The sequence below is a fragment of the Neomonachus schauinslandi genome, chromosome 11, assembly GCF_002201575.2.
Source record: "Neomonachus schauinslandi chromosome 11, ASM220157v2, whole genome shotgun sequence".
NCBI classification, from domain to species: Eukaryota; Metazoa; Chordata; class Mammalia; order Carnivora; family Phocidae; genus Neomonachus; species Neomonachus schauinslandi.
In genome coordinates this window covers 26,691,595-26,715,004 of record NC_058413.1, presented here as the reverse complement: position 1 = coordinate 26,715,004, position 23,410 = coordinate 26,691,595, and the positions used below count along the sequence as shown (strand labels likewise).

The window sequence follows — 23,410 nt, the reverse complement described above, 5'->3', positions numbered from 1 at the left end:
CTATGATAAAGTGAATTTGCTAATTACCATAAACAGTAGACAAGTCAGAAATTGAACTGTCCTGATGATTTTGAAAACTTCAACATCTTTTAAGTTTATTGGGGAAAAATACAAACATTTAAAAATGGGCGAGAACAGAATAAAAGAATAACTTCCATGTACCTATTATCCACTTTCAACAATTGGCAACTCATGGCCAGTCTCATTTCATCTATACCCCCATGCATTCTGAAATTTAATAGATTAAGTGATATGATGTCTGACGTTTGCTGGGGTGGGAGCAAGGAATGCATGGCTAAAAGATAAGGACATAAAAAAAATAACCACAATATCATCATTACATACACACAAACCCACAATTCCTTAATACCATCAAATATGCAGTCAGTAGTCACATTTTCTGATCTCAAATGATTTTGACAGTTTACTCAAATAGGGATCCATTAAGGTCCATAAATTACAATTGGTTAATGTGCTTCTTAAGTCTCTTTTAATCTGGGGTGCCTGGGTGGCTCAGTTGTTAAGCATCTGCCTTTGGCTCATGTCATGATTCCCCGAGTCCTGGGATCGAGCCGCACATCGGGCTCCCCGCTCCGCCGGAAGCCTGCTTCTCCCTCTCCTGCTCCTGCTGCTTGTGTTCCCTCTCTGTGTCAAGTAAAATCTTTTTTTAAAAAAAGTCTCTCTTAATCTATATGTTCTTCTTTTAACTCCTCCTTCCTTCTCCTCCTCCTCTTTTTCTCGCTCTGCCTCTGTCATTGAATAAACCTGGTTACTTCCTGAGTTTCTCCAGTCTGGATTTTGCTGATTGCAAACCTGTACTAACTTTTATCATGTTCCTCTCATATCCTGTACTTCTTGTGAATTGGTCATTAGCACTAAAATCTTCAACTTTTTTTTTTTAAGATTTTACTTATTTGAGACAGAGCATAAGAGGGGGGAGGGTCAGAGGGAGAAGCAGACTCCCCGCTGAGCCGGGAACCTGATGCAGGACTGGATCCTGTTCCCGGAGTCCCGGGATCAAGACCTGAGCCACCCAGGTGCCCCTAAAATCTTCAACTTTTCATCCAAGGTCATGATCATTTTGGAACTGCACTGTCAGGATATATTTGGTAAATAGACAAGCAATATAATACAATTACAATTTGAAACTGTTCATCCATACAATAATCAAAAGATTAAAAGGAAACAATTTTTCTACTTAAACTTTTAAAGAAAGGTTGGGAGGGGGCACCTGGCTCGCTCAGTCCGTAGAGTGTGTGATTCTTGATCTTGGGTCTGTGAATTTGAGTTCCACGTTTGGGTATAGAGATTGCTTAAAACAAACAAACCCTAAAAGAGCAGTAGGGAAAACTGAGATGCACCAAAATGCTAGCATGTCAATCTTTTATTTTCTAACATCTGATACCAACAGTCTTTCAGTGGGAGAACGTTGAGAACTCTATAATATATCTGTGATCCCAGTTCTCCTAATAAAGCAGGGAATAACTTTGTCAGGTTTTTTGTTTTTCGTTTTTGTTTTCATAGACAAGGGAAGGCAGCTGTCTTTATTGTGTGAAAAAGAGAAGATAAGATCGTTCGTGATTTAAATGTGAGGAAGTTTTCAGAAACTACTGAAAGTGTGGTGAGACCATACTTGGGGTGTGGAGGTGGTTCTTGCCTGGCTGCAAACTCGAAACACCTGGGAAGCTTAATTCTTCCCTGGCATCACCCCTGGAGTCTCAGATGATCCTTTTAGAACTCCTGCCCCCCCTCCCGCCCCCGGAGATTCCAAGATGTAGTTAGGGTTGAGAACCACTAATCTCGAGACTATACATTAGTATAGAGCAACTGTGTGTACTATCTGACTTGCGACCTTTACTTTGCACATAATTGAATGATTATTTGGCAAGCAAAACCTAACACTTCTTCAGGGGAAGCAAAACTAACTGCCTAGTTTTGTTTTTTTTTTAAGATTTTATTTATTTGAGAGAGAGAGAGAATGAGAGACAGAGAGCATGAGAGGGAGGAGGGTCAGAGGGAGAAGCAGACTCCCTGCCGAGCAGGGAGCCCGATGCGGGACTCGATCCCGGGACTCCAGGATCATGACCTGAGCCGAAGGCAGTCGCCCAACCAACTGAGCCACCCAGGTGCCCCTGCCTAGTTATTATATTCATGTTCCTAGAAGCAGCGGCATTCATTTCATGGAAAATTCTAGCAAGATCAGTTTACCTCAAACTTCCTAAGCAAGAATAAAGTTTAAGAAAAATTGGTCCTGTTTACTGCAATCATGGTCAAAGTTTTATTTTTTATTTTTTTTAAGATTTTATTTATTTGACAGAGGGAGAGAACAAGTAGGCAGAGAGGCAGGCAGAGGGAGAGGGAGAAGCAGGCTCCCCACTGAGCAGGGAGCCCGATGCTGGGCTCAGTCCCAGGACCCTGGGATCATGACCTGAGCCGAAGGCAGCTGCTTAACTGGCTGAGCCACCCAGGCGCCGCAAGCATGGTCAACGTTTTAAAGTGCGGGTCCTGTGCTACCATGAATGCTGTGGGCACCCCCCCTGTATCACTAAAACTGCCAGCTGCTTGCTGTGTGCCCTCATCCATGATATCCCCTTGGGGACCCGGCCCCACTTAGACACCTGATGCCTAGGTGACTATGAGCCTTGCCACCACTCTAGCTAAGTAGACCAGGGCTAAGCACTGATCCAAGAACAGCTTACCTATAGGCAAATGACTGATTTTGCACAAAAATCAGCTTGCTCAAGGAAATTCTATATAGAAAAATCCAAATTAGGAGGAAGCAACAACTAAGAAAATAGAGAAACCAGTCTGTGATTCAGAGGGGTGCTGGGGATTGCAGCAAGGAGTAGAGATGTGATGAGAGCCATCCTGTGTGTCTTGGGGAGATGATAAAACAGTACTGCTCTCTAGAACAGCTGCTGGCTTTCTCCTTCCAAACCCTAGGGAGCCTTGCTGTGAACTCCCTTTATTTTGAAGTAGTTTGAGTTTCCAGTGCTTGAAGCCAAAAAAATCAAACAAGGTGTCCATATGTTTTTAATATTTGAAACAATTCCAAGTATATCAGAAGATAAAAAGTAACCATTACAAGTCAAATCAATGGTTTTAATACTGTAAGTGTCCCCTCCACAAGTGAAAATTGTTTATATTAATCCTTCAAGGAAGGTAGTGGACTCTCACTAGGGGTGTAGATGTGGCGGGGGCAAGGGTGGAGCTCTCTGGGGAGGTGGTTCTTGCCTAGCTGCACATTTGAATCACCTGGAAAGCTTAACAGTTTTTCCCCCAGCATCACCCCCAGAGTTTCAGATGATCATTTTAGAATGCCCACACCCCAGACAATTTTAGGGTGTAGTTTGAGAACCACTAATCTAGAGACTGTATGGTATATTAGTCTGGACTCCACAGTGAGAGCTTAATGTTTTCTTGGTGAATCTTTATTCCAGGTGGTTGAGTATCTTAAGGGTTTTGTTTTTTTCTCTCCTAAAGTGAATCCTCATTGAGGACTTTGATGTGCTTGTGTATTTAAGAAAAAATACCTAATGTGCTAGTTAGTGAATGGTTTGATTCTTAATGTGATCTATTTAGTAGTGTTCGAAAGCACTCATTTCACTTCATCTTGCTTTTCTAGTTATTTAAATTTAACAAGTTTTATAAGCTACGGGTAGGAGACTAGATTATTACCTTCATTTTGTTTAATTAAGGCATACATGACTTATGCTAAGTCTTATAGCATCTCTACAAAATGAACAGTTAATCACATAGCTTTTAATTTTTTTTCTAAAAATTTTATTTATTTGACAGAGAGAGGGACAGCGAGAGAGGGAACACAAGCAGGGGGAGTGGGAGAGGGAGAAGCAGGCTTCCCGCGGAGCAGGAAGGACCCTGGGATCATGACCTGAGCCGAAGGCCGACACTTAACAACTGAGCCACCCAGACGTCTCAGATAGCTTTTACATTTTAAGATTAGGTACAAAAACTCTGTTCACGTAGTTTGCTACCCTACTGCTAAAAGGTGAGAAAAGCATGGTTTTTTTGGAGCAGCCACTAGTCCAGTGCCGAGATAATCACGGCCCCCACTTCCTGTGATAGAGGCAGATGAGGCTCCAAAACGGGCTTGTCTTAGCATATTTTCCCCTTCTAGAACACAGTCATAAAATGCTCCAAGTCCTCACTGTTGTTTATGTACCTACACCGAGCTGAACCCTCATGGGAACCGTTCGTCCCCTTGCCCCGCGTCTCTTCCGGGCTGAAGTCTCACTCTTTCTATCGACAAAGTGTAGCAACCACTTAGGTAAGAGAGGATCCCCAAACCAAAATGAATCTGTGCCATTAAAGTGAGGCTTGGCTATCTAGGTGGTAAGCATGGCTTTTTTTTTTTTTTTAACAGCCCAGATTAGGTAGAATAATAAACTATGTGCAGTGACGAAACATGGTAATACTGAAGTTCGAAAACCCGGGCGGGGAAGGCTTTGAATGAGGTTGCGAATAAGCGGCCTTTTTCTTTCATTTGACAGACTCCGCGCCGGCTCTACCACGTGTTCCTCTCCCGCCTCACACTCTCCCAACAGCGCCCACCTTTCTGTACGGAAACATGGCGCCGCCCTGAGTGAAGCGGGCACCATCTGGCTCCGTCCGAGCCACCGCCCACTGAGCCTTGTCTGCCGACTCGGAGCCCGCCTCTCGCATCTCCGTACGGAAACATGGCGCCGCCCGGCTCGAGCTCCCGCCCATTGAGCAAACTCCGCGCGTACGGGACCGCGCCTCCCGCCTTTCCGTACGGAAACATGGCGCCGCCCTACGAGGGGCGGGCACCTCCCGGCTAAAGGGCTGCCTCCTCCTTCCCGACGTTTGAGGAGCGGCCGCACTGGCCGCTACCCACCGGAGCCGGGCGGGGAGGACGGCCCGCAGCGCGGCGAGGGATGCGGCCTCGGAAGGGCAGAGGCTGAAGTGTCCCGTGCTCGCCGCGCATCGCTCCGCGCCTCCGCCGCCCGTCTCATTCCCCTCCCGAGCGGCAGGAGGAAGAACTCCGCGGCAGGTGAGGGAAGCGGACGCAGAGGCTGGCAGCCCTGCGGGGCCCGCACGGGAGGCGCCAGGTGGAAATCACAGGCATTTCTTCGCCTCCTCAGGGCAGGTCGGGCCCCGTGCTGTCGGGTGGAGGCAGGGACGGCGGCGGGGTGCGGCGTAGGGTGGCCTTTGTCCCAGCCCTCGAGGCCGTCCTCCTAGCGCGCCCCTCTGCCATCGCTAGCTGCCGGCCCGCCACTCCCTCGCCGGCCCGAACAGTTGTTTACAACGGAATCCGGGCGCTGAGCTTGAGTGGCGCTGGGTGCAGGAGGGAGCGGCTCCCGGCGACTGTAGACAGGGCGCCTTTCCTTTGCTCAGAGACCTTTTCTGCTGGGGAGTCTCTTGTGGCGGCTTTAGGGCCCGGCGTGTAGCTCGGGTAGAAGGTCTTTAGGACCAGTGCGAGGATCCTGCTACCCCCGGTTCCCTTTCCAGGCGGAGGAGTTGGTGACTGTTGAATGAGCACGCTGTAAGCAATCCGTGGTTCCTGTAGCTACCAGTTCCAGTAATTATAGCTCCCCTTTGTGGAAAGCCTGTAGTGTACCAGCTGCACATTCTGTCGTCTCATCTTACCCCCAAATCGAAGAAGTAGGCAGCTGCATTTTACAGATGAGGAAACTGAAGTTCCCCAGCTAGTAAAGAGCCAAAATTGGAACCCAGGTACGTCCTGAGACCAACGCCCCTCCTTTGCTCACACGCTGACATCAACAGAGATGACACCGCTGTCACCAAATACTTAGTGGGCATCTGTTTGGAACATAGACTTACACGGATGGAGCATATGTGGGAAATATGGTTGGTGTTGGGCATGAAGAAGTTAAAAATCTAGGTGAAGAGTTATTTTTAATAAAACTAGCAATTTTACGGGCTCCCCCCAACCCACCTTTCCCTCTTCATCACCTTCCACTAGTTTTCTCATTTTCATGTGCCTTCACATGTGCCCTCTGAGTGAAATGCCCCCCTCTCCACCTCCTCTCTCACTCTAGACATTTTTTAATTGCGTGAAATCCTGCTCTTCTCAAAAGAACGGCTCCAATGTCTCCTTTTCCGGGAAGGTTATCCCAGCCTCCTTCCAGGCGGAATTCCTTAATCCCTCCACTATGTTCCCTTAGTGGTTTCATCATGCCACCAAAGCTTAAGCTTCACTCCGTTTCCTTGTGAGCATGTTTCCCTCTCCAGACCTATTTAAATAAGTGTATGTTGAATTGGATCTAAGGCAATGATGTATGCCAGATGTGCAGTAACTAGCCCGACAGGAGTTCAGAGAAAGGTGCAGACACTGTGGGGAAGTGTCCTGGGAGGAGTAGGACTCGAGCTGAATCTTAAAAGGTGGGGTTAGTTTATTAAACTGAGCGTTAGAGAAAAGCATGCCTTCCTCCTGACTGCGCAGTTAAGAGTTACTTCATCCTTTCTGAGGTCATTCTCAGCATGTGAAGAGGATAAAATTAGAAGTGTGTGTTTGTCCTTTCTCATAGAATATGCTGGCAATGTTACCTTTTGGATCTTGGAGCATATCCAGAGCCTAATAGGATTTAGGACAGAGGAAATGGGTGTCTGGAGTGGGATGTTGGAAGGTAAGGGGAACTGCATTAAAGCAACCTTCATATTAATAATACAGGCCTGGAGGGGCGCCTGGGTGGCTCAGTCATTAAGTGTCTGCCTTCGGCTCAGCTCATGATCCCGGGATTGAGCCCCACATCAGGCTCCCCGCTCAACGGGGAGCCTGCTTCTCCCTCTCCCACTCCCCCTGCTTGTGTTCCCTCTCTCGCTGTCTCTCTCTCTCTGTCAAATAAATAAATAAAATCTTAAAAAAATAATACAGCCCTGGAAAAAAAATACAGGCCTGAAAATGTCAATTCCAGTAACTTCATTCTACTTAATGGAGGATTCTGAAAGTTCAGATAATTATATCAAGTGATTCGTCTCTGTCTAATGTGCAAAAGAGAGTCTGCCAGACCTTTTGGAAGCAGTCAACATTTCTTTTCATCCCTGGATTACCCTCCAAGGTATATAATAAAGACTAATTAGTGTTTATGACAATGTTTTGTGATCTCCAAGTGCTGATGGTACAAATGCTAATTATTTGCAGTATTGTGAATGCAGAAACATTGTGTCTGTCTTCTCCCTTAATTAGAAACACCTTAGGAAGAGAGACCTCTAGAAAAAACTCGGGGGTAAAGAACTTGAGAAAAACTTTTACAGTAAAAAGAGGCTACAATTGCAGGTCCCCCCCCCTTTTTTTTTAACTGGCCCAAACCAATGTGTTAAGTATTATTACTGTTCTAACCAGCAACTTAAAAAATTAAAACCCCACCCAACCCCATACATTGTGGTTGTTTGCAACGTCCTCCTTACCATCTTTTCCTGCTGACTGGCAAGAAGTTAATAAAAATATTTGCCCCACATATTCTTACATGCTTTGTAAGATTCTACCTTCTATGTGTCATCCCTAGTTATTCACACAACAGAATCAGAGAACCAGCTCCTCAGCCCAGTGTCTTCATTTGGAAGCGAAGTTAAAAAAGCATGATTTCCAACGACTTTTCATATCCACTCTCAGGAATGAAAGTAAAGAATGGAAGAATTGAATCACTTTTTGATTAAAATAGAAGCAGGCAGCTGATAGTATTATCTTCCGACAATGTAAGGTCCTGTTTTCTTTTGACATGGTACTTAGGAGTGGGACAAAAATATTCAAACTCGTCGCTCTCTGAGGTACAGGTCCATAAATTTGATAAATCATAAGTGTCATTTTACATGTATCTGTTTAATCATTGAGGAAGAATATGATAGCTGGATAAGATCTTCGCAAGCCCATTCATTCTTACAGGTGAGAAAATTGAAACCCAAAGAAAATAAATGATTTGCCAAGAGTCCTACTGCTAGTTAGTGACAGAGCCAGAACATTTGGTTCACTTTTTTTTTTTCTTTCCTAGGAAAGTAAATAAACTTAATTGAGAATGTCCGAAAACCCTGGCAAGCCCAATATAAATGAAGCCGGAAAATCAAAATCGAATGATTCTGAGCAAGACCTTGAAGATGCTGTGGAAGGTTCTGATGAAGCTCTACAGAAAACAATAAAGTCGGTTTCTCCCAGCACCCAAAGAGTGCAAAGACCTCACTGTAAGCAAATTTGACTTTGGTTAGAAGCCATATTATCATTGTTTTCAGATGATATTTTGATTAGGCTTCCTTGTACTTGTGGCCCTGAGCTGGGTTCTAATATGATAACATTGCCGATAACTAGTATTTAAGAATAGCCAAGTTTCTCAACTGGCAGCCTATTCACTTGTGGACTTTCTTTTTTTTTGTTTTTAAGATTTTATTTATTTGAGAGAGAGAGAGAAAAAGCACATGGTGGGGAGTGGCAGAGAGAGAGGGAGAGAGAAGGAGACTCCCTGCTGAGCAGGAAGCCCTGCAGGGCTGATCCCAGGACCCAGAGATCCTGACCTGAGCGGAAGGCAGATGCTTAAATGACTGAGCCACCCGGGCGTTCCCACTTGTGGGTTTTCAGTTGCTTGAGAAATTAAAATTTTAGGATCATGTCCAGAATATTCCTATCTTCCTGCAGTCTCTGTGGCATTCCACTTTCTCTGAAGTGCTCTGAGAAATAGGGTGGAGTGCAAATTGTAGCTTTAATTTAAAAAACATCTGAAAAGTGTGAGGCAGGTTCCAGCCAGGACTGTGCTTGTGCAGGTTAAAAAAGAAATAGGTTTTGAATGTGAGTGAGGTCACCACACCCTAACTCCATTGCCTGGGGGCTTAGTTCCCACGAGGTTGAGGGGATTCAGTTTGCTGAATGTGTGGTGAAGTCATTTCAGATCCCTGGCAGGGAGCAGGGCCTCAAGGATGAAAGGGTGGTAATTTCCGCAAGTATTCCCAGCAGTCGCCCCAACTCATGTCTTTTATTAAGAATACTTAAGCTTTTTGAAGTGAATCCAAAAATGAAAGTTTTAAGAGGGAGTGTCATAGTCTAAAAATGTCGGTGCTGATATTATCTCTTTAAAGTGTAGATGATCAGTAGTTCTTCATATTTGAAAGAAATATGAACATTTTGGGGGTTTCAGGTGTGTTTCTTTTAAAATGATCAAAGCTCTTCCCAGGTAATTTATTAGTCCACACAGTATTCTTTTCTTTTTAAAGATTTTATTTATTTATTTGACAGAGACACAGCGAGAGCGGGAACACAGCAGGGGGAGTGGGGAGGAAGAATCAGGCTTCCCGCCAAGCAGGGAACCCGTTGTGGGGCTCCATCCCAGGACCCTGGGACCATGACCTGAGCCAAAGGCAGACGCTTAATGGGTGAGCCACGCAGGCACCTCCTCCCCTTTTTTTTAAATTAAGGAAGCTTTATGCCCAGTGTGGGGCTTGAACTCAGGACTCTGAGAGGAAGAGTTGCATGCTTTACTGACTGAGCAAGTCAGGCGCCCCTCAACATAGTATTTTTTTTTTTCCTTTTTAGATTTTATTTGAGAGCGAGAGAGAGCTTGGGGTGGAGTGGGGAGGTTGCCAGGGGAGAGGGAGAAGCAGACTTCCTGATGAGCAGAGAGCCCAACACAGGGCTCAATCCCCGGACCCTAAGATCAGGACCTGAGCCAAAGGCAGATGCTTAACCGATGCTTAACCACCCAGGGGCCCCACAATATAGTATTCTTATAGCGAACATTATGGGCCCCATTTTATTGTGATTTAGTATCACATAGATTTTGATAGATACACCAATAAGTTCAGGGAAACATGCTGTTGATAAGTCTATCATGCATGTGTTAGGCCTTGCAGAAAAAATTATTTTTGCAGAAAAAAGTAGGGTTCTCCCAGCAGCCAGAGTACAAAGAGCTCACTGTAAGCAAATATGACTTTGGTCATATTGATTTCTAATACGTATAGTTAGAAAGCTTCTGTTTTCTCATTTCTATTTATTTTTTAAGATTTTAATTTTATGTAATCTATACCCAACCTGGGGCTTGAATTCACAACCCTGAGATTGAGTCGCATGCTGTACTGACTGAGACAGCCAGGCTCCCCTATTTTTTTTTTTAATTGGAGTATTTTTATTTTATGTACAATGAGTTGGCATTAAAGTAGGTATCTTGGATATCTGCAGTTAAGGTAGGTTATCTTGGATGACCAATTCAAGGAAGTTCACTTAATCCAATTTAATGAAGCCTATATCATACTTCGCGTACTGACGGAAACACTGGCGGCACATATTGAGGCCGTATTTCCGGATCAGACTGTGCCAGTTTGAGCAGATGTGGCAGGAACGAGAACCCTGGCCACATTTCCTCGGATGGCTCTGGTACAGCTGCTGGTGACCCATCTTGCTCTCTCGGATGCAACGAGGCAAAAAAAAAAAAAAAAAAAAAGCCACCCCTATTTTTTTTATTTTTATTTTTTTTAAAGTAGGCTCCATGCCGAATGTGGGGCTTGAAGTCGCAACCCCGAGATCAAGAGTCATATGCTCTACCGACTTGAGCCAGACAGGCGCCCCTGTTTTCTCATTTTTAAAATGAGGAAAATACACTTATCTCTTAGGATGGTTGTAAAGATTAAATGAATTCATGTAAAGCATTTAGAGTAATGCGTGGCACCTAATAAATGCTCAATAAATATTAATTGTTAATACTACTGGCATGTCATCTGTTGCATTTAAAGATACCAGGACCAGGGGCGCCTGGGTGGCTCAGTTGTTAAGCGTCTGCCTTTGGCTCAGGTCATGATCCCAGGGTCCTGGGATCGAGCCCCGCATCGGGCTCCCTGCTCCGTGGGAAGCCTGCTTCTCCCTCTCCCACTCCCCCTGCTTGTGTTCCCTCTCTCACTGTGTCTCTCTCTGTCAAATAAATAAATAAAACCTTTAAAAAAAAAAAAAGATACCAGGACTGATTGCTGTAATTTGGATGTATATGGCCAACATGATGGTTTTATCACCTACAGTTTCTGATAAGGAGGACCAGTGGTATAGATCTTTAGTCATTCTTTGATTGATGGCCATGCCTTTGGCATCCTGTCAGTCTACTGGCATGACTCCAAATTAATGTCAAGCCAACACTAGACTATATTATCCGAGATTGTGTGTAGTTATATCCTTAAGGCAAGAGTACTTACTTGGGACCCATGATTAAGTGTTAGGGGGTCCTAGGAACAGCCAGAAAAGTATATCAGCATTTGTGTGCATATGCATTTTTTTAGGAAGAAAGTCATGGAATATTTCATTAAATTCTTTTAGAGGTCTATACCAAAATGAGGTATAAAGTCAGTGCCCTAAAATATTCCTCTGGCTTCCTTGCTCTTGCTCCTTATAATAGTAGGTAGGCACAGGGCAGTGGGCCTCTGTGGTAAAGCTCAGACTCCATAATCTGAGGACCACATCAGGAAGCATCACTGATCACATAGATCATAAATAAGAATTTATAAAATATGAAATTAACTGCAGACATTTGAGTTTATAGTAACTCTAAAATCACTTCTGGAATGCTACAAGTTAAAATGTAAATAGCAAAAAATAACCTTTAGCCCTGCAAATTATAATAGAGTAATATTTTAAAGGCAGAATTGCTATTGGTACCTGTGATACTGTGATTTATAAAATAAGAACTATATTTGGTCTTTGCCCAGTCCTGGCAAAGAGCTCCTTTGGAATTTCCTAAATGATGAGTCCTAGAAAGGTGTCTTTTGTTATGTTAATGAGGCGACTGGAAACCACCTAGGTCTCTGAAGGATGGGGGCTGGTTGCCAGGGGACCCAGTCATGTGATTAGAGGGTTGGAACTTTCAGTCCCATCCCCCAACCTCCAGAGTAGGAAGAGGGGCTGGAGGTTGAATCAATTGCCAATGGCCAGTGATTTCTTTCTTTCTTTCTTTTTTTGTTTTTTGAAGATTTGAGAGAGGGAAAGAGCACGTGCCTGCACATGCACAGGCACGTGGGGGGAGGGGCGGAGAGAGAATCCTCAAGCAGACTCCCCACCAAACATGGAGCCGGTAGGGAGCCGCGCCAGGGTTCTAGCCTAGGACCCTGAGATCATGACCTGAGCTGAAATCAAGAGTCGGCCGCTTAACCGACTGAGCGACCCAGGTGCCCGGCCAATGGCCAGTGATTTAATCAATCATGCCTATATAATGAAGCCTCCATAAAAACCCAAGAGGACTGTTTTGGGAGAGCTTTGGGAGAGGGTTGGTGAACACGTGGTGGTGCTGGGAGAGTGGGGTGCTCCGAGCATGGAAGCTCCGCCTCCTTTCCCGTACCTTGCCCCACACATCTCTTCATCTGGCTGCTCTGGAGTTATATCCTTTTATACTAGACCAGGAATCTGGTAAGTAAAGTGTTTCCCTGAGTTCTATGGGCCGCTGTAGCAAATTAATCAAACAAGGGCGCCTGGGTGGCTCAGTTGGTTAAGCGACTGCCTTCGGCTCAGGTCATGATCCTGGGGTCCCCGGATCGAGTCCCGCGTCGGGCTCCTTGCTCAGCGGGGGATCTGCTTCTCCCTCTGACCCTCTTCCCTCTCGTGCTCTCTGTCTCTCATTCTCTCTCTCAAATAAATAAATAAAATCTTTAAAAAAAAATTAATCAAACAAGAGGCGGGAGTCGTTGGAACCTCTGATCTATAGTGCAGGTGACAATGTGGACTTGCGACTGGGGCAGTTTTATAGAACCCAGCCCCTAACTTGTGAGATCTGATGCTACCTGCAGGTAGATAGTGTCAAAATTGAATGGCTGGCGTGTGACAACTATTTGCCCCCGCACACGTTGGAATTTCAGTGCAGAACCTTTAGTGATAGAGAATGTTGAAAAAGGAAAAATGGCTGGCTTGTGAGAATTGGTTGGCACTAATCTGAGGTGGTGATTTGATTCTAAAAGATGATCTGTTCTTTCAACATAGAGCTCCTCAGAGTAAGGATCAGTCCGCTATAACTTCTCCTCTGAGATACTCTACTACCACATGCTTCTCTGCTCACAAAGCGCCTTCTGTTCTGGTGTTTAATCACCTGTTGACCAGTAAGAGATGCTGTATTCAGATGAAAAACATCAATTGTTATTCCAGTTAATATTTTCCATTTAGCATTTTGATTTGTTAAATCAGGTCTTTGTGAGTTTAATTAGTAGATCCCAGTCATCCTTAGATAAATGGATGACACTAAGTTCTTGCATTTAAAAAAAGATTTTTATTTATTTTTTTAAAGATTTATTTATTTTGGAGGGAGAGGGGGCACACGTGCACATGGGCAGGGGACGGGGGGTTACAAGGGGGAGGAAGAGAGAGAGACTTAAGCAGACTCCATGCTGAGCACAGAGCCCAACACAGGGCTCCATCTCAAAATCCTGAGATCATGACCTGAGCTGAAACCAAGAGTCAGACGCTCAACCGACTGAGCCACCCAGGTGCCCCTAAAGATTTTATTATTTTTTTTTTTTATTTATTTATTTATTTTTAAAGATTTTATTTATTTATTTATTTGACAGAGACAGAGATAGCGAGAGCAGGAACACAAGCAGCAGGAGTGGGAGAGGGAGAGCAGGCTTCCCGCCGAGGAGGGAGCCCGATGTGGGACTCGATCCCAGGACCCTGGGATCATGACCTGAGCCGAAGGCAGACGCTTAACGACTGAGCCACCCAGGCGCCCAAGATTTTATTTTTAAGTAATCCCTACACCCAACATGGGGCTCAAATTTACAACCCTGAGATGAGAATCACATGCTCTACTGACTGAGCCAGCCAGGCACCCCACCCCTGTGAATTTAATTAGTACATCCCAGGCATCCTTAGATAAATGGATGGCACTAAATTCTTACATTTTGATTTGTTTATTTATTTCAGAAATCTCCACACCCAGTGTGGGGCTTGAACTCACAACCCCGAGATTGAGTTGCAAGCTCTTCCAGCTGAGCCAGGCAGGCACCCCTAAGTTCTTACATTTTTAAAGCTCATGACTAGACTTTGAATTATGGTGTCTCTGTGTTCAGTCAATCAGCCAATATTTATTAAGTGCATACTGTGTATCAGGAATCCAGTAGTGAGCCAGCAGGCCCTCATAATCTCTTTGTTCATGGAGCTTGCTGTCTAGTGAAGAAGACAAAGTAACAAGCAATTTCTACACAGTGCAGTAAGTTCTGTGGATAAACTTTACTCTTGCTTCACTGTACTCTAGAGTAGTTTTGGGTGACATTTGCCATTTGAGAATTCTCAAATACAAAACAATCCCATCCCACAACCCTGTAATTAGTATGCAGTGAACAATTCCTGTGTGTGTAGATCTGTAACGTATCCGATATCTTAGAATTATAGCTTTTATCTCTTTTTATCAGGTACCCTTCATTAATAAGTTTGATTTTAAGTAGTCTCTAAGTTGGACAGCTCCTGTAAGCTGGTGTCTGATGTTCTCAGCACTCGGTACAAACTGTTTTGTCCCAAGTGTACCCAAAACCCTGAGAACACACTTACCTATAATTTGGAAGAGTCTCCTCTTTCATAGAACATTCCTTCGGTTATCTTCTTTTTGCATATTAGGAAATAATAGCCCTGGAAGATTTAAAGATTTAGGGGCAGAGGGAGATGAAGAGAGAGAGAATCCCAAGCGGACTCCCTGCCAAGTGCTGGGCTCCTCCCAGGGTTCAACCCCACGACCCTGAGATCACAACTGAAGCTGAAACTAAGAGTCAGATGCTTAACTGACTGAGCCAGCCAGGCGCCTCTGGCGCTGGAAGATTTAAATGACTTGTTGAAGGTCACATTCAAGAGTCTTGGTTAGAGGGAACTGAATTTCTTCCTAATGTGCTCTTTCCATTGTGTTTCATGACTAGGTGGCATGCAAACAGGGTCTATTTCTCATCACCGAAATGCCCCAAATTGGTGAAAAATGGTAAATTTACTGTGAAAAGTGTTTCTGTTATTTTCAGAAGTTTAAGATGATTAGACATTTGAAGATTTTTGCAAAACCAAGGCTAAAACGTAACTTGAAAGCCCTGGTGACAATCCTGAATCTCTTTAGGAGAGAAAAACTTGGCGTGCCTGTCTGGCTAAGTCATTAGAGCGTGTGGCTCTTGATCTCGGGGTTGTGAGTTTGAGCCCCACGTTGGGTGTAGAGATTACTTTTCTTTTTTTGTTAAAGATTTTATTTATTTGACAGAGAGACACAGCGAGAGCAGGAACACAAGCAGGGGGAGTGGGAGAGGGAGAAGCAGGCTTCCTGCCCAGCAGGGAGCCCGATGCGGGGCTCGATCCCAGGACCCTGGGATCATGACCTGAGCCGAAGGCAGACGCTTAATGACTGAGCCACCCAGGCGCCCCAAGATTACTTTAAAAAAAAAATCTTAAAAAAGATAAGAGCCCGATGGAATTTAATAACTTTAACTTCTGATCCTCACTATTGATATACCACAATGGAAGTTCCATTTTCTGATAAATGGCAACAGAAAATATTAGCTGGGTGACTCAGTTGTTAAGCGTCTGTCTTCGGCTCGGGTCATGATCCCAGGGTCCTGGGATCGAGCCCCGCGTTGGGCTCCCTGCTCAGTGGGAAGCCTGCTTCTCCCTCTCCCACTCCCCCTGCTTGTGTTCCCTCTCTCGCTGTGTCTCTCTCTGTCAAATAAATAAATAAAATCTTTAAAATATATATATAGGGACGCCTGGGTGGCTCAGTCGTTAAGCGTCTGCCTTCGGCTCAGGTCATGATCCCAGGGTCCTGGGATCGAGTCCCACATCGGGCTCCCTGCTCAGTGGGGAGCCTGCTTCTCCCTCTCCCTCTGCTGCTCCCCCTGCTTGTGCTCTCTCTCTCTCTGACAAATAAATAAATAAAAATCTTTAAAATATGTATATATATATTAGCTCGAATAAATTTAATAATCAGTATGCATATAGCAAATTCCTGCTCAGTGCCTTTGAATTTTTAATCAATTTTATTGAGGTATAATTTATACATAATAAAATTGAATTTTAAGTACATATTTGAGTTTTGACAAATGCATTTACAGTTGTGTCACTACTACCACAATTATGAGCTACTAGAACATTTTCATCACCTCCCTGAATTCCCATGCCTCTGCACAGTGCATCTTTCCCACCATTTGATCATCGTGTATGATCCATTTAATGTATTGTTCAATTTGGTTTGCTATATTTTGTCGAGGATCTTTGCATCTATGATCTTCAGGGATGTTGACCTGTACTTTTCTTTCCCTGTAGTGTCTGGTTTTGGTATCAGGGTAATGGTGGCCTCATATAATGAATTCTGGCCTTTGGCAACCACTTACTTGCTTTCTGTCACTATAATTTTGCCCTTTTTATGATTTCAAATAAATGGAATCATACTGTTTATAGTCTTTTGTATCTGACTCTTTAACTTGAGATAATGCTTTTAAGATTCATCTATGTCTTTGCATGTATCAGTTTATTCCTTTGTTATTGCTGGGTAGTCTTCCGTTGTATGGTTACAATTTGTTTATCCATTCTGCAGATGATCCACATTTGGATTAGTTCTAGGTTTTGATTGTTAGGAAGAATGCTGCTATTAACATTTGAAGACAGGTCTTAACATGGCCATATGTTTTCAGTTTTCTTGGGTAAAGACCTAGGAGTGGGGTTGCTGGGTCATGTGGTTAAGTTTATGTTTTACTTTTACAAGAGCTGGTTTTCCAAAGTGATGGTTCCATTTTTCATTCCCATTGTTTATGTACGAGAGTTCCAGATGCTCCACATCTATGTCAAGACTTGGTATGATCAGTCTCTTTCATTTTGGCCATTCCGGTAGGTATGTATTGGTATCTCAGTGTGGTTTTAATTTGCATTTCCCTGATTCTAAAAGGAAAAACCTACAGTTTTCTACCTGCGTGGGGCAAAACCCAGTCCTTCCTCCTCTGTTTTTCTCCTGGGTGTCTTTTACTACTCACACAGAGTATACCTCTTCTAGTTACCAAATGTGTGGGGCTCCCCACCCCCAATCAATTTTCTGTGACACCAGCTGGGTGTCTTACACTTCAACTGACACTATTTACACTTCAACTAAATTCTGACACTATCTACCCAGAGATAACATCAGATATTACAGGTGAAGGACTTAGTCCCACAGGAATACCCCCCTCCCCCCATCCCTCTGCTTTGGACACCAGTCACAAGTCTAGGTTGTCGTCTCTGCTTCTGACCGGTCAGCTATAGACTGGAGATTCTAGTGACCCCTCCTTGGATTCTGTTAATTTGCTAGAGTGGCTCACAGAACTCAGGGCAACACTGTTCACCGGTTTATTAAAAGGTAAATACAGATGAACAGCTAGATGAACAGCTACATAGGGTGAAGTCTGGGAGGGTCCTAAGTGCAGGAGCTTCTGTCCCTATGGAGTTGGGGTGTATCACCCTCCCAGTATGGATGTGTTGGACAACCTGGGAGATCTCTGAACCCCCTACTATTGGGACTTTACGGAGGCTTCCTCATGTAGGCATGATTAATTATTAACTCCATTTCCAGCCCTTCTACCCTCTCTGGAGAAGAGGACTGAAAAATCCAGCCTTCTAATCATGGCTTGGTCTTTCTGGTGACCAGCCCCATCCAGAAGCCATCCGGGAGCTCATTCAGAGTCACAACAGAACAAAACATGCTGCTTGTGCTTATCACTTAGGAATTAACAAGGGTTTTAGGAGCCTGGTGTCAATGAGCCCGGTCAAAACCCAAATATTAAAACTAGATGCTCCTAATGTTCTTATCACTTAGGAAATTAGAAGGATTTTAGGAGTCTTGTGCCAGGAACAGAGGAGCAGAGACCAAAATACATATTTTCTGTTATTTCACACTGATGATTAATGATGTTGAGTAGCTGTTCATGGCCTACTGGCCACTTGTGTATCTACTTTGGAGAAATGTCTGTTCAAATCTTTTGCCCGTTTTTTACTGGTTGTTGTCTATTTTTGAGTTATAAGAGTTCTTTCTAATTCCGGATACAAGTCCTTTATCACATATGTGTTTTGCATATATTCTGTCCTATCTGGCATGCCTTTTCATTTTCTTGATAGGAGTCTTTCACAGAATAAAAGTTTTAATTTTTTTTTTTTTTTAAGATTTTATTTTATTTGACAGAGAGAGACAGCAAGAGAGGGAATACGAGCAGGGGGAGTGGGGAGAGGGAGAAGCAGGCTTCCTGCTGAGTAGGGAGCCTGATGCGGGGCTCCATCCCAGGACTCTGGGATAATGACCTGAGCCGAAGGCAGACGCTTAATGACTGAGCCACCCAGGCACCCAAAAGTTTTAAATTTTGATAAAGCATAATTTATCATCTTTTTTCTCTTATATGTTGAGTTTTTTTTTTTATCTTACTCTAAGAAATTTTACCTAATTCAAGGTAAAGATTTCACCTGTCTTTTCTCATAGGAGTTTTATAGTTTTAGCTGTTATATTTAGGTCTGTGGTCCATTTTGAGTTCCTTTTTACTTATATGAGGTAAGGGTTGAGGGTCATTCTTTTATATACAGAGAACCAATTGTTCCAGCACTATTTAGTTAAACTGATCTTGCCTCATTGACCACATGTATGTGTATGTATGTGTGTATCAGTCTGTTTCTGGGTCCTCTCTTCTGTTCACTTGATCGATCTTCATGCCAAAAATACACTGTCTTGATTGTTGTAGCTTTAAAGTAACTCTTGAAATCAGTTAAAGTCTTTCAACTTTATTCTCTTCCACAATAGTTTTCATTTCTGTAGGTCCTGTGCATTTCCATGTAAATTTTAAAATCAGTTTGGCACTTTTTTTTTTTTAAAGATTTTATTTATTCATTTGAGAGAGAGAACACAGAGGGAGAGGGAGAAGCAGGCTCCCTGCTGAGCAGGGAGCCCGATGCGGGGCTCGATCCCAGGACCCCGAGATCATGACCTGAGCCAAAGGCAGACACTCAACTGACTGAGCCACCCAGGTACCCCCAGTTTGGCATTTTCAACAAAAAAGCTTGCTGGAATTTTTACTGGGATTGCATTTTATCAATAGATTAATTTGGCAGAAATTGACATCTTAATAATATTGAAAATTTTTATCTGGGCTTTGATTTTTGGATGTTCATTATATTTTCCTAATATCCATGAAGCAAGATTTATTTATTTCTTTAGTATTTTCATTAATATTCTGTAGAAACATTGAGAAGAATTTATGTTGTTTCCAACTTCCCCTTATGTGACTGAATAAAGATTTTTACCAGACAGGATAGGACCGGCTCTTAGATTTGGTTCCTTTTTTTGGTGAGCAAAAGAAAAAAGTAAAAGAGGAAGGTAAATAATTTTTGACTAACCTAAGAAGATCTTTATAACTGTTAAACCCGTGCAAACCAGTGACATTATTTATTTCATTTTAAGCCTAGATCTTATCCCCATCACATAAAATTAATATATCTTCTTAATTATCTTCTAGATCAGTGCTTTTCAAATTATGGTTTCAAAACATTGTTAGTATCCTATACAATGTAGTAGCTTTAGAGTTTTTTGAATAGCACCTGGTGCCCTAAACTACTTGATGAGATTTTAATTTGGGGAGATTCATTCCTGGCACAGTATTAGTGGTGGTGCAAAATGTAAACTGCTGATGGGAGCAAATGAGAAAATCCTAAATCTGGGGTCTCCTTTCTTAAATTTAGGATAGACAAAAAGCAAAGAGATTAGAAAACAACCCTCCGCTTCTTGGAAAATTTGATACTCTGTGACTTAAAAAGTTTACCTAAGTCTCAGTTTAATTTAATCATTTCCACGGACCAGCCTTGAGTGAAAAAACAGATATTTTGAATATTGGAAGTGGTCTCTGTTTTTAGGATTCTAGATTAAAATAAAAATGAAACAAGTACAATTCTGTTGTTTGAAATTGCTGGAGTATTTTCATAAACAGAGGCATAACCAAAATCATTAGCTGGTACCAGAACCACTGCCCTCTCCTCACTTTAATGGAAATTTTTATCTAGAGAAGCAAATCTCTTACCCTGGGTTTTGTTACAGCTAGTCCTCCTCGATTTGTGACAGTAGAAGAACTTCTAGAGACAGCGAAAGGAGTCACTAACATGGCTCTAGCCCATGAAATTGTAGTAAATGGAGACTTTCGGATTAAACCGGTTGAATTACCAGAAGACAGGTAAGGCGGTTCTGAGTTACCTTGTTTAGTGGAACTCTGCCATTTACCAGTTCTGGAAAGGTCTTCTCCGCTTGATGTCAGTATATTCAAATGTATTTTTTCCTTTTGTATGTTGGTGCTCAGAAAAACCCCACAGTACGTCTATACTTGGAATCACTCTTGGAAATGGATCTCAGGACCACTGATCATAAATAAAAGGTCTAGGAAGTCTCCTGTGGACATCTTTCATGTCAGCTTCTCCTTACTGCATAGGACTTAGCTGTCCTATCTTGTGTTTTCGTTGTATTGTTTCATTCATTTCTTGTAACTATCACATCGTACTATAGTTGTTGGTTTACTATGTTCTTCACCAGAGTGTAAGCTCTACAAAAACGAAGATTATGTGTTATTTTCTATGTCCATAGCACCTGGCACATATCCTATTAAATCTAAAACTCTTGATTGTAAAGTGTACCTTTTAAAATGTATTGTCATAAGAAAGAAAAATCATTGCCCGTTACAATTGTAAAAGTGCCGTGATAAACACTGGGAGTCTGTTAGCCAAGGAGGAGGAATGGCTGCTGGGTTGCCAACCTATAGAGTCGCCCACATGAGCCTTCTATGACTTTACGGACATTTCTTTTATGTTCTGCAAAGACAGTACTTTTTCACATTAATCATGAAGAACTACTTTTTTTGCTCTCACAATATACTTTTTTTTTTTTAAGATTTTTATTTGTAAGTAGTTTCTACACCCAACGTGGGGCTCAAACTCTTAACCCTGATATCATGCTCTACTGACGAAGCCAGCCAGGCACCCCTAAAGACTGGTTTTAGTGAGATGTTATATGTTAGTTTTACAGTTTGGTACCTAATTAAGCAAGTGTCTCATAGATCACATAGGAATAGGATATTTTCTGGAAAAAAGTCCTTCAGCCTATATACATGCTGAGTTGTTATCTTAAACTACTTAATCATAAATATCTTAAGAAACTTAATATCTTAAGAAAATTAAGAAAACAGCTCTGAACTTTTCAATATGCTTTTAATCATATGGCACTGTTATATGCTATTAATTGGCCCAATGTCATCTGTCCAATGAGTTGAAAATTATTCTGTCCAATGAGGTATTTATTGAAATAAATCACTAAACTTAAAATAAGGTATATCTGGGAAGTCTTTTCTTCATCCAAATTATTTTTAACATGTCTCACCCTAAACCTATAGAATTTGTGCTTTTGAGAGTGATTTGAGGCGCAAATATTTTATTTATTTATTTTTCTTTTTTCATTTGTTTCCAGCTTGGAGAAGAGAGTAAAGGAGATTGTACATAAAGCTTTTTGGGATTGCTTGAGCATCCAGCTAAGTGAAGAGCCCCCGACATATGACCATGCCATCAAACTTGTTGGAGAAATCAAAGAGGTGAGGCAGAGAGCAAATTGTGGTGCTTTTCTGGCGTGTTAGGAGTATTTAACCTCTCTGTGTTACTGCACCAGAAGACTAAAGAAATCGAAGGATAAGCTAAAGTACTTGTTGAAATGTGGATTAAGACTATTTTTGGCTCAATGCCCTTTTAAAAATTTGAAACAAGCTATGATAACCTGAAGGTTTTATGTTTGTAAATGAAGGTATATATTTAAAGATTTATTTATTTAGAGAGAGAGAGCACAAATGCAGGGGCAGGGTCAGAGGGAGGGAAGAAAGAATCCAGGCAGACTGCACTGAGTGTGGAGCCCAACATGGGGCTCAATCTCACGACCCAAATGACCCTGAATTCGTGACCTGAGCTGAAACCAGGAGTTGGACACTTAACTGACTGAGCCACCCAGGTGCTCCTGAAGGTTTATATTTTTAGAAACAGAATTATTTAGAGAAAACAAAAGTTATTTTACAATATAGGTGATTTATAAAAATTTTAATAGGTGTGGATGTGTTCAATTTATAATGGACAAAAAGTGATTCAGTCTGTGGGATAGAGAAGGCGTTAAGTAGAAGTTATGACTCTTCCTGCAAGTGCCTTTAGCGGTCGTATCAAAGAAGAAATGCATCCGTGAAAATTGGCGTCTATGGTTGGCTCAGAGGCTCACATTAATTATGTTTTTTCTCACTTTTAACAGTTTATCTTTTATCTGGTTGACTGCTACATAAACCTTAAATGGAAGCTTAAATAGCTACTCTAAATGATTTGCAAACGGGCAGCTGGCTGGCTCAGTCAGTAGAGTGTGCGACTCTTGATCTCAGGGTTATGAGTTCGAGCCCCATGTGGGGCATAGAGCCTACTTTAAAAATAAATAAATGAGGGGGGCCTGGGTGGCTCAGTCATTAAGCGTCTGCCTTCGGCTCAGGTCATGATCCCAGGATCCTGGGATCGAGCCCCGTATCGGGCTCCCTGCCCCGTGGGAAGCCTGCTTCTCCCCCTCCCACTCCCCCTGCTTGTGTTCCCGTTCTCGCTGTGTCTCTGTCAAATAAATAAATAAAATCTTAAAAAAATAAATGATTTGTAAGCATGTTTTCTATAGACTGTTAAGAGATTAAAGTATGTATCACAGTAGCAACTGTATTACGGTAACAATGGATAAGCCCTTATTTGGGTAATTATAAATTCCTTTGCATATAATAAAAAATGATGTCTGACTAAGAAACTTTGATTAAACTTGGCTGTGCTCTCTTGTAGACTCTCTTATCTTTCTTGCTGCCTGGTCACACTAGACTGAGAAACCAGATAACAGAAGTCTTGGATCTGGATCTGATAAAGCAAGAAGCAGAGAATGGAGCCTTAGACATTTCCAAGCTGGCAGAATTCATTATTGGCATGATGGGGACCCTGTGTGCACCTGCTCGAGATGAGGAAGTCAGGAAACTAAAGGACATTAAGGAAATAGTGCCCCTTTTCAGGTATGGGAATCATGTTAATCACCTTCAGTGTGCTTAAAATACAGGGCCTTTTCTCTTGTTCTTTTTAGATTTATTCATCTTAGAGTGGGGGGAGGGGGAGAGGGAGAGAGTCTCAAATAGACTCCCTGCTGAGTGTGGACACCAGGCTCAATCAGAGCCTATTTTCAGATTTGGACTTCAAGTGTAGATACTCACAAATTAAAAAAAAAAAAATTAAAAAGCAAACATTTTGTAAAATATAGAAAAGTAGAAAGAAGGAAAAACAATCACCCATAATTTTACCATCTAAAGGCAAAATCACTGTTAATCATGTTGATATTTTTTCTCCCTCAACATTTTATTTTGAAAAATTCCAAACTTACAAAAAAGTTGTAAAAAAGAAAACCCAAAAACAAAA

The 23,410-nt window shown here is 42.5% G+C and overlaps 2 protein-coding genes across 3 annotated transcripts in view; one reads left to right on the top strand and one right to left on the bottom strand.

Annotated features, from left to right (window-relative positions):
• The first annotated feature begins 4,862 nt into the window (after positions 1 to 4,862).
• Positions 4,863 to 23,410, top strand: part of TCP11L1 (t-complex 11 like 1) — a 35,682-nt gene continuing 17,134 nt past the window's right edge. Inside the window, exons 1-5 of one of the 2 annotated variants that reach the window (XM_021684734.1) lie at positions 4,863 to 5,032; positions 7,992 to 8,178; positions 20,007 to 20,139; positions 21,420 to 21,540; positions 22,793 to 23,013. In XM_021684734.1, the coding sequence (XP_021540409.1) occupies positions 8,016 to 8,178; positions 20,007 to 20,139; positions 21,420 to 21,540; positions 22,793 to 23,013 (638 nt within the window). In that variant the 5' untranslated portion in view covers positions 4,863 to 5,032; positions 7,992 to 8,015. Of the gene's footprint in view, positions 5,033 to 6,534; positions 6,630 to 7,991; positions 8,179 to 20,006; positions 20,140 to 21,419; positions 21,541 to 22,792; positions 23,014 to 23,410 lie in introns of those variants that run through there. The other variant, XM_021684733.1, reaches the window with a different exon arrangement.
• LOC110575720 (40S ribosomal protein S29-like) lies at positions 10,202 to 10,375 on the bottom strand. Its single transcript, XM_044919320.1, has one exon. The coding sequence runs from the start codon at positions 10,373 to 10,375 to the stop codon at positions 10,202 to 10,204; it is 174 nt and encodes a 57-aa protein (XP_044775255.1).

Bases quoted from the DNA above. Each gene is read 5' to 3' on its own strand.
- LOC110575720 (XM_044919320.1), bottom strand. From the start codon at position 10,375: ATGGGTCACCAGCAGCTGTACCAGAGCCATCCGAGGAAATGTGGCCAG.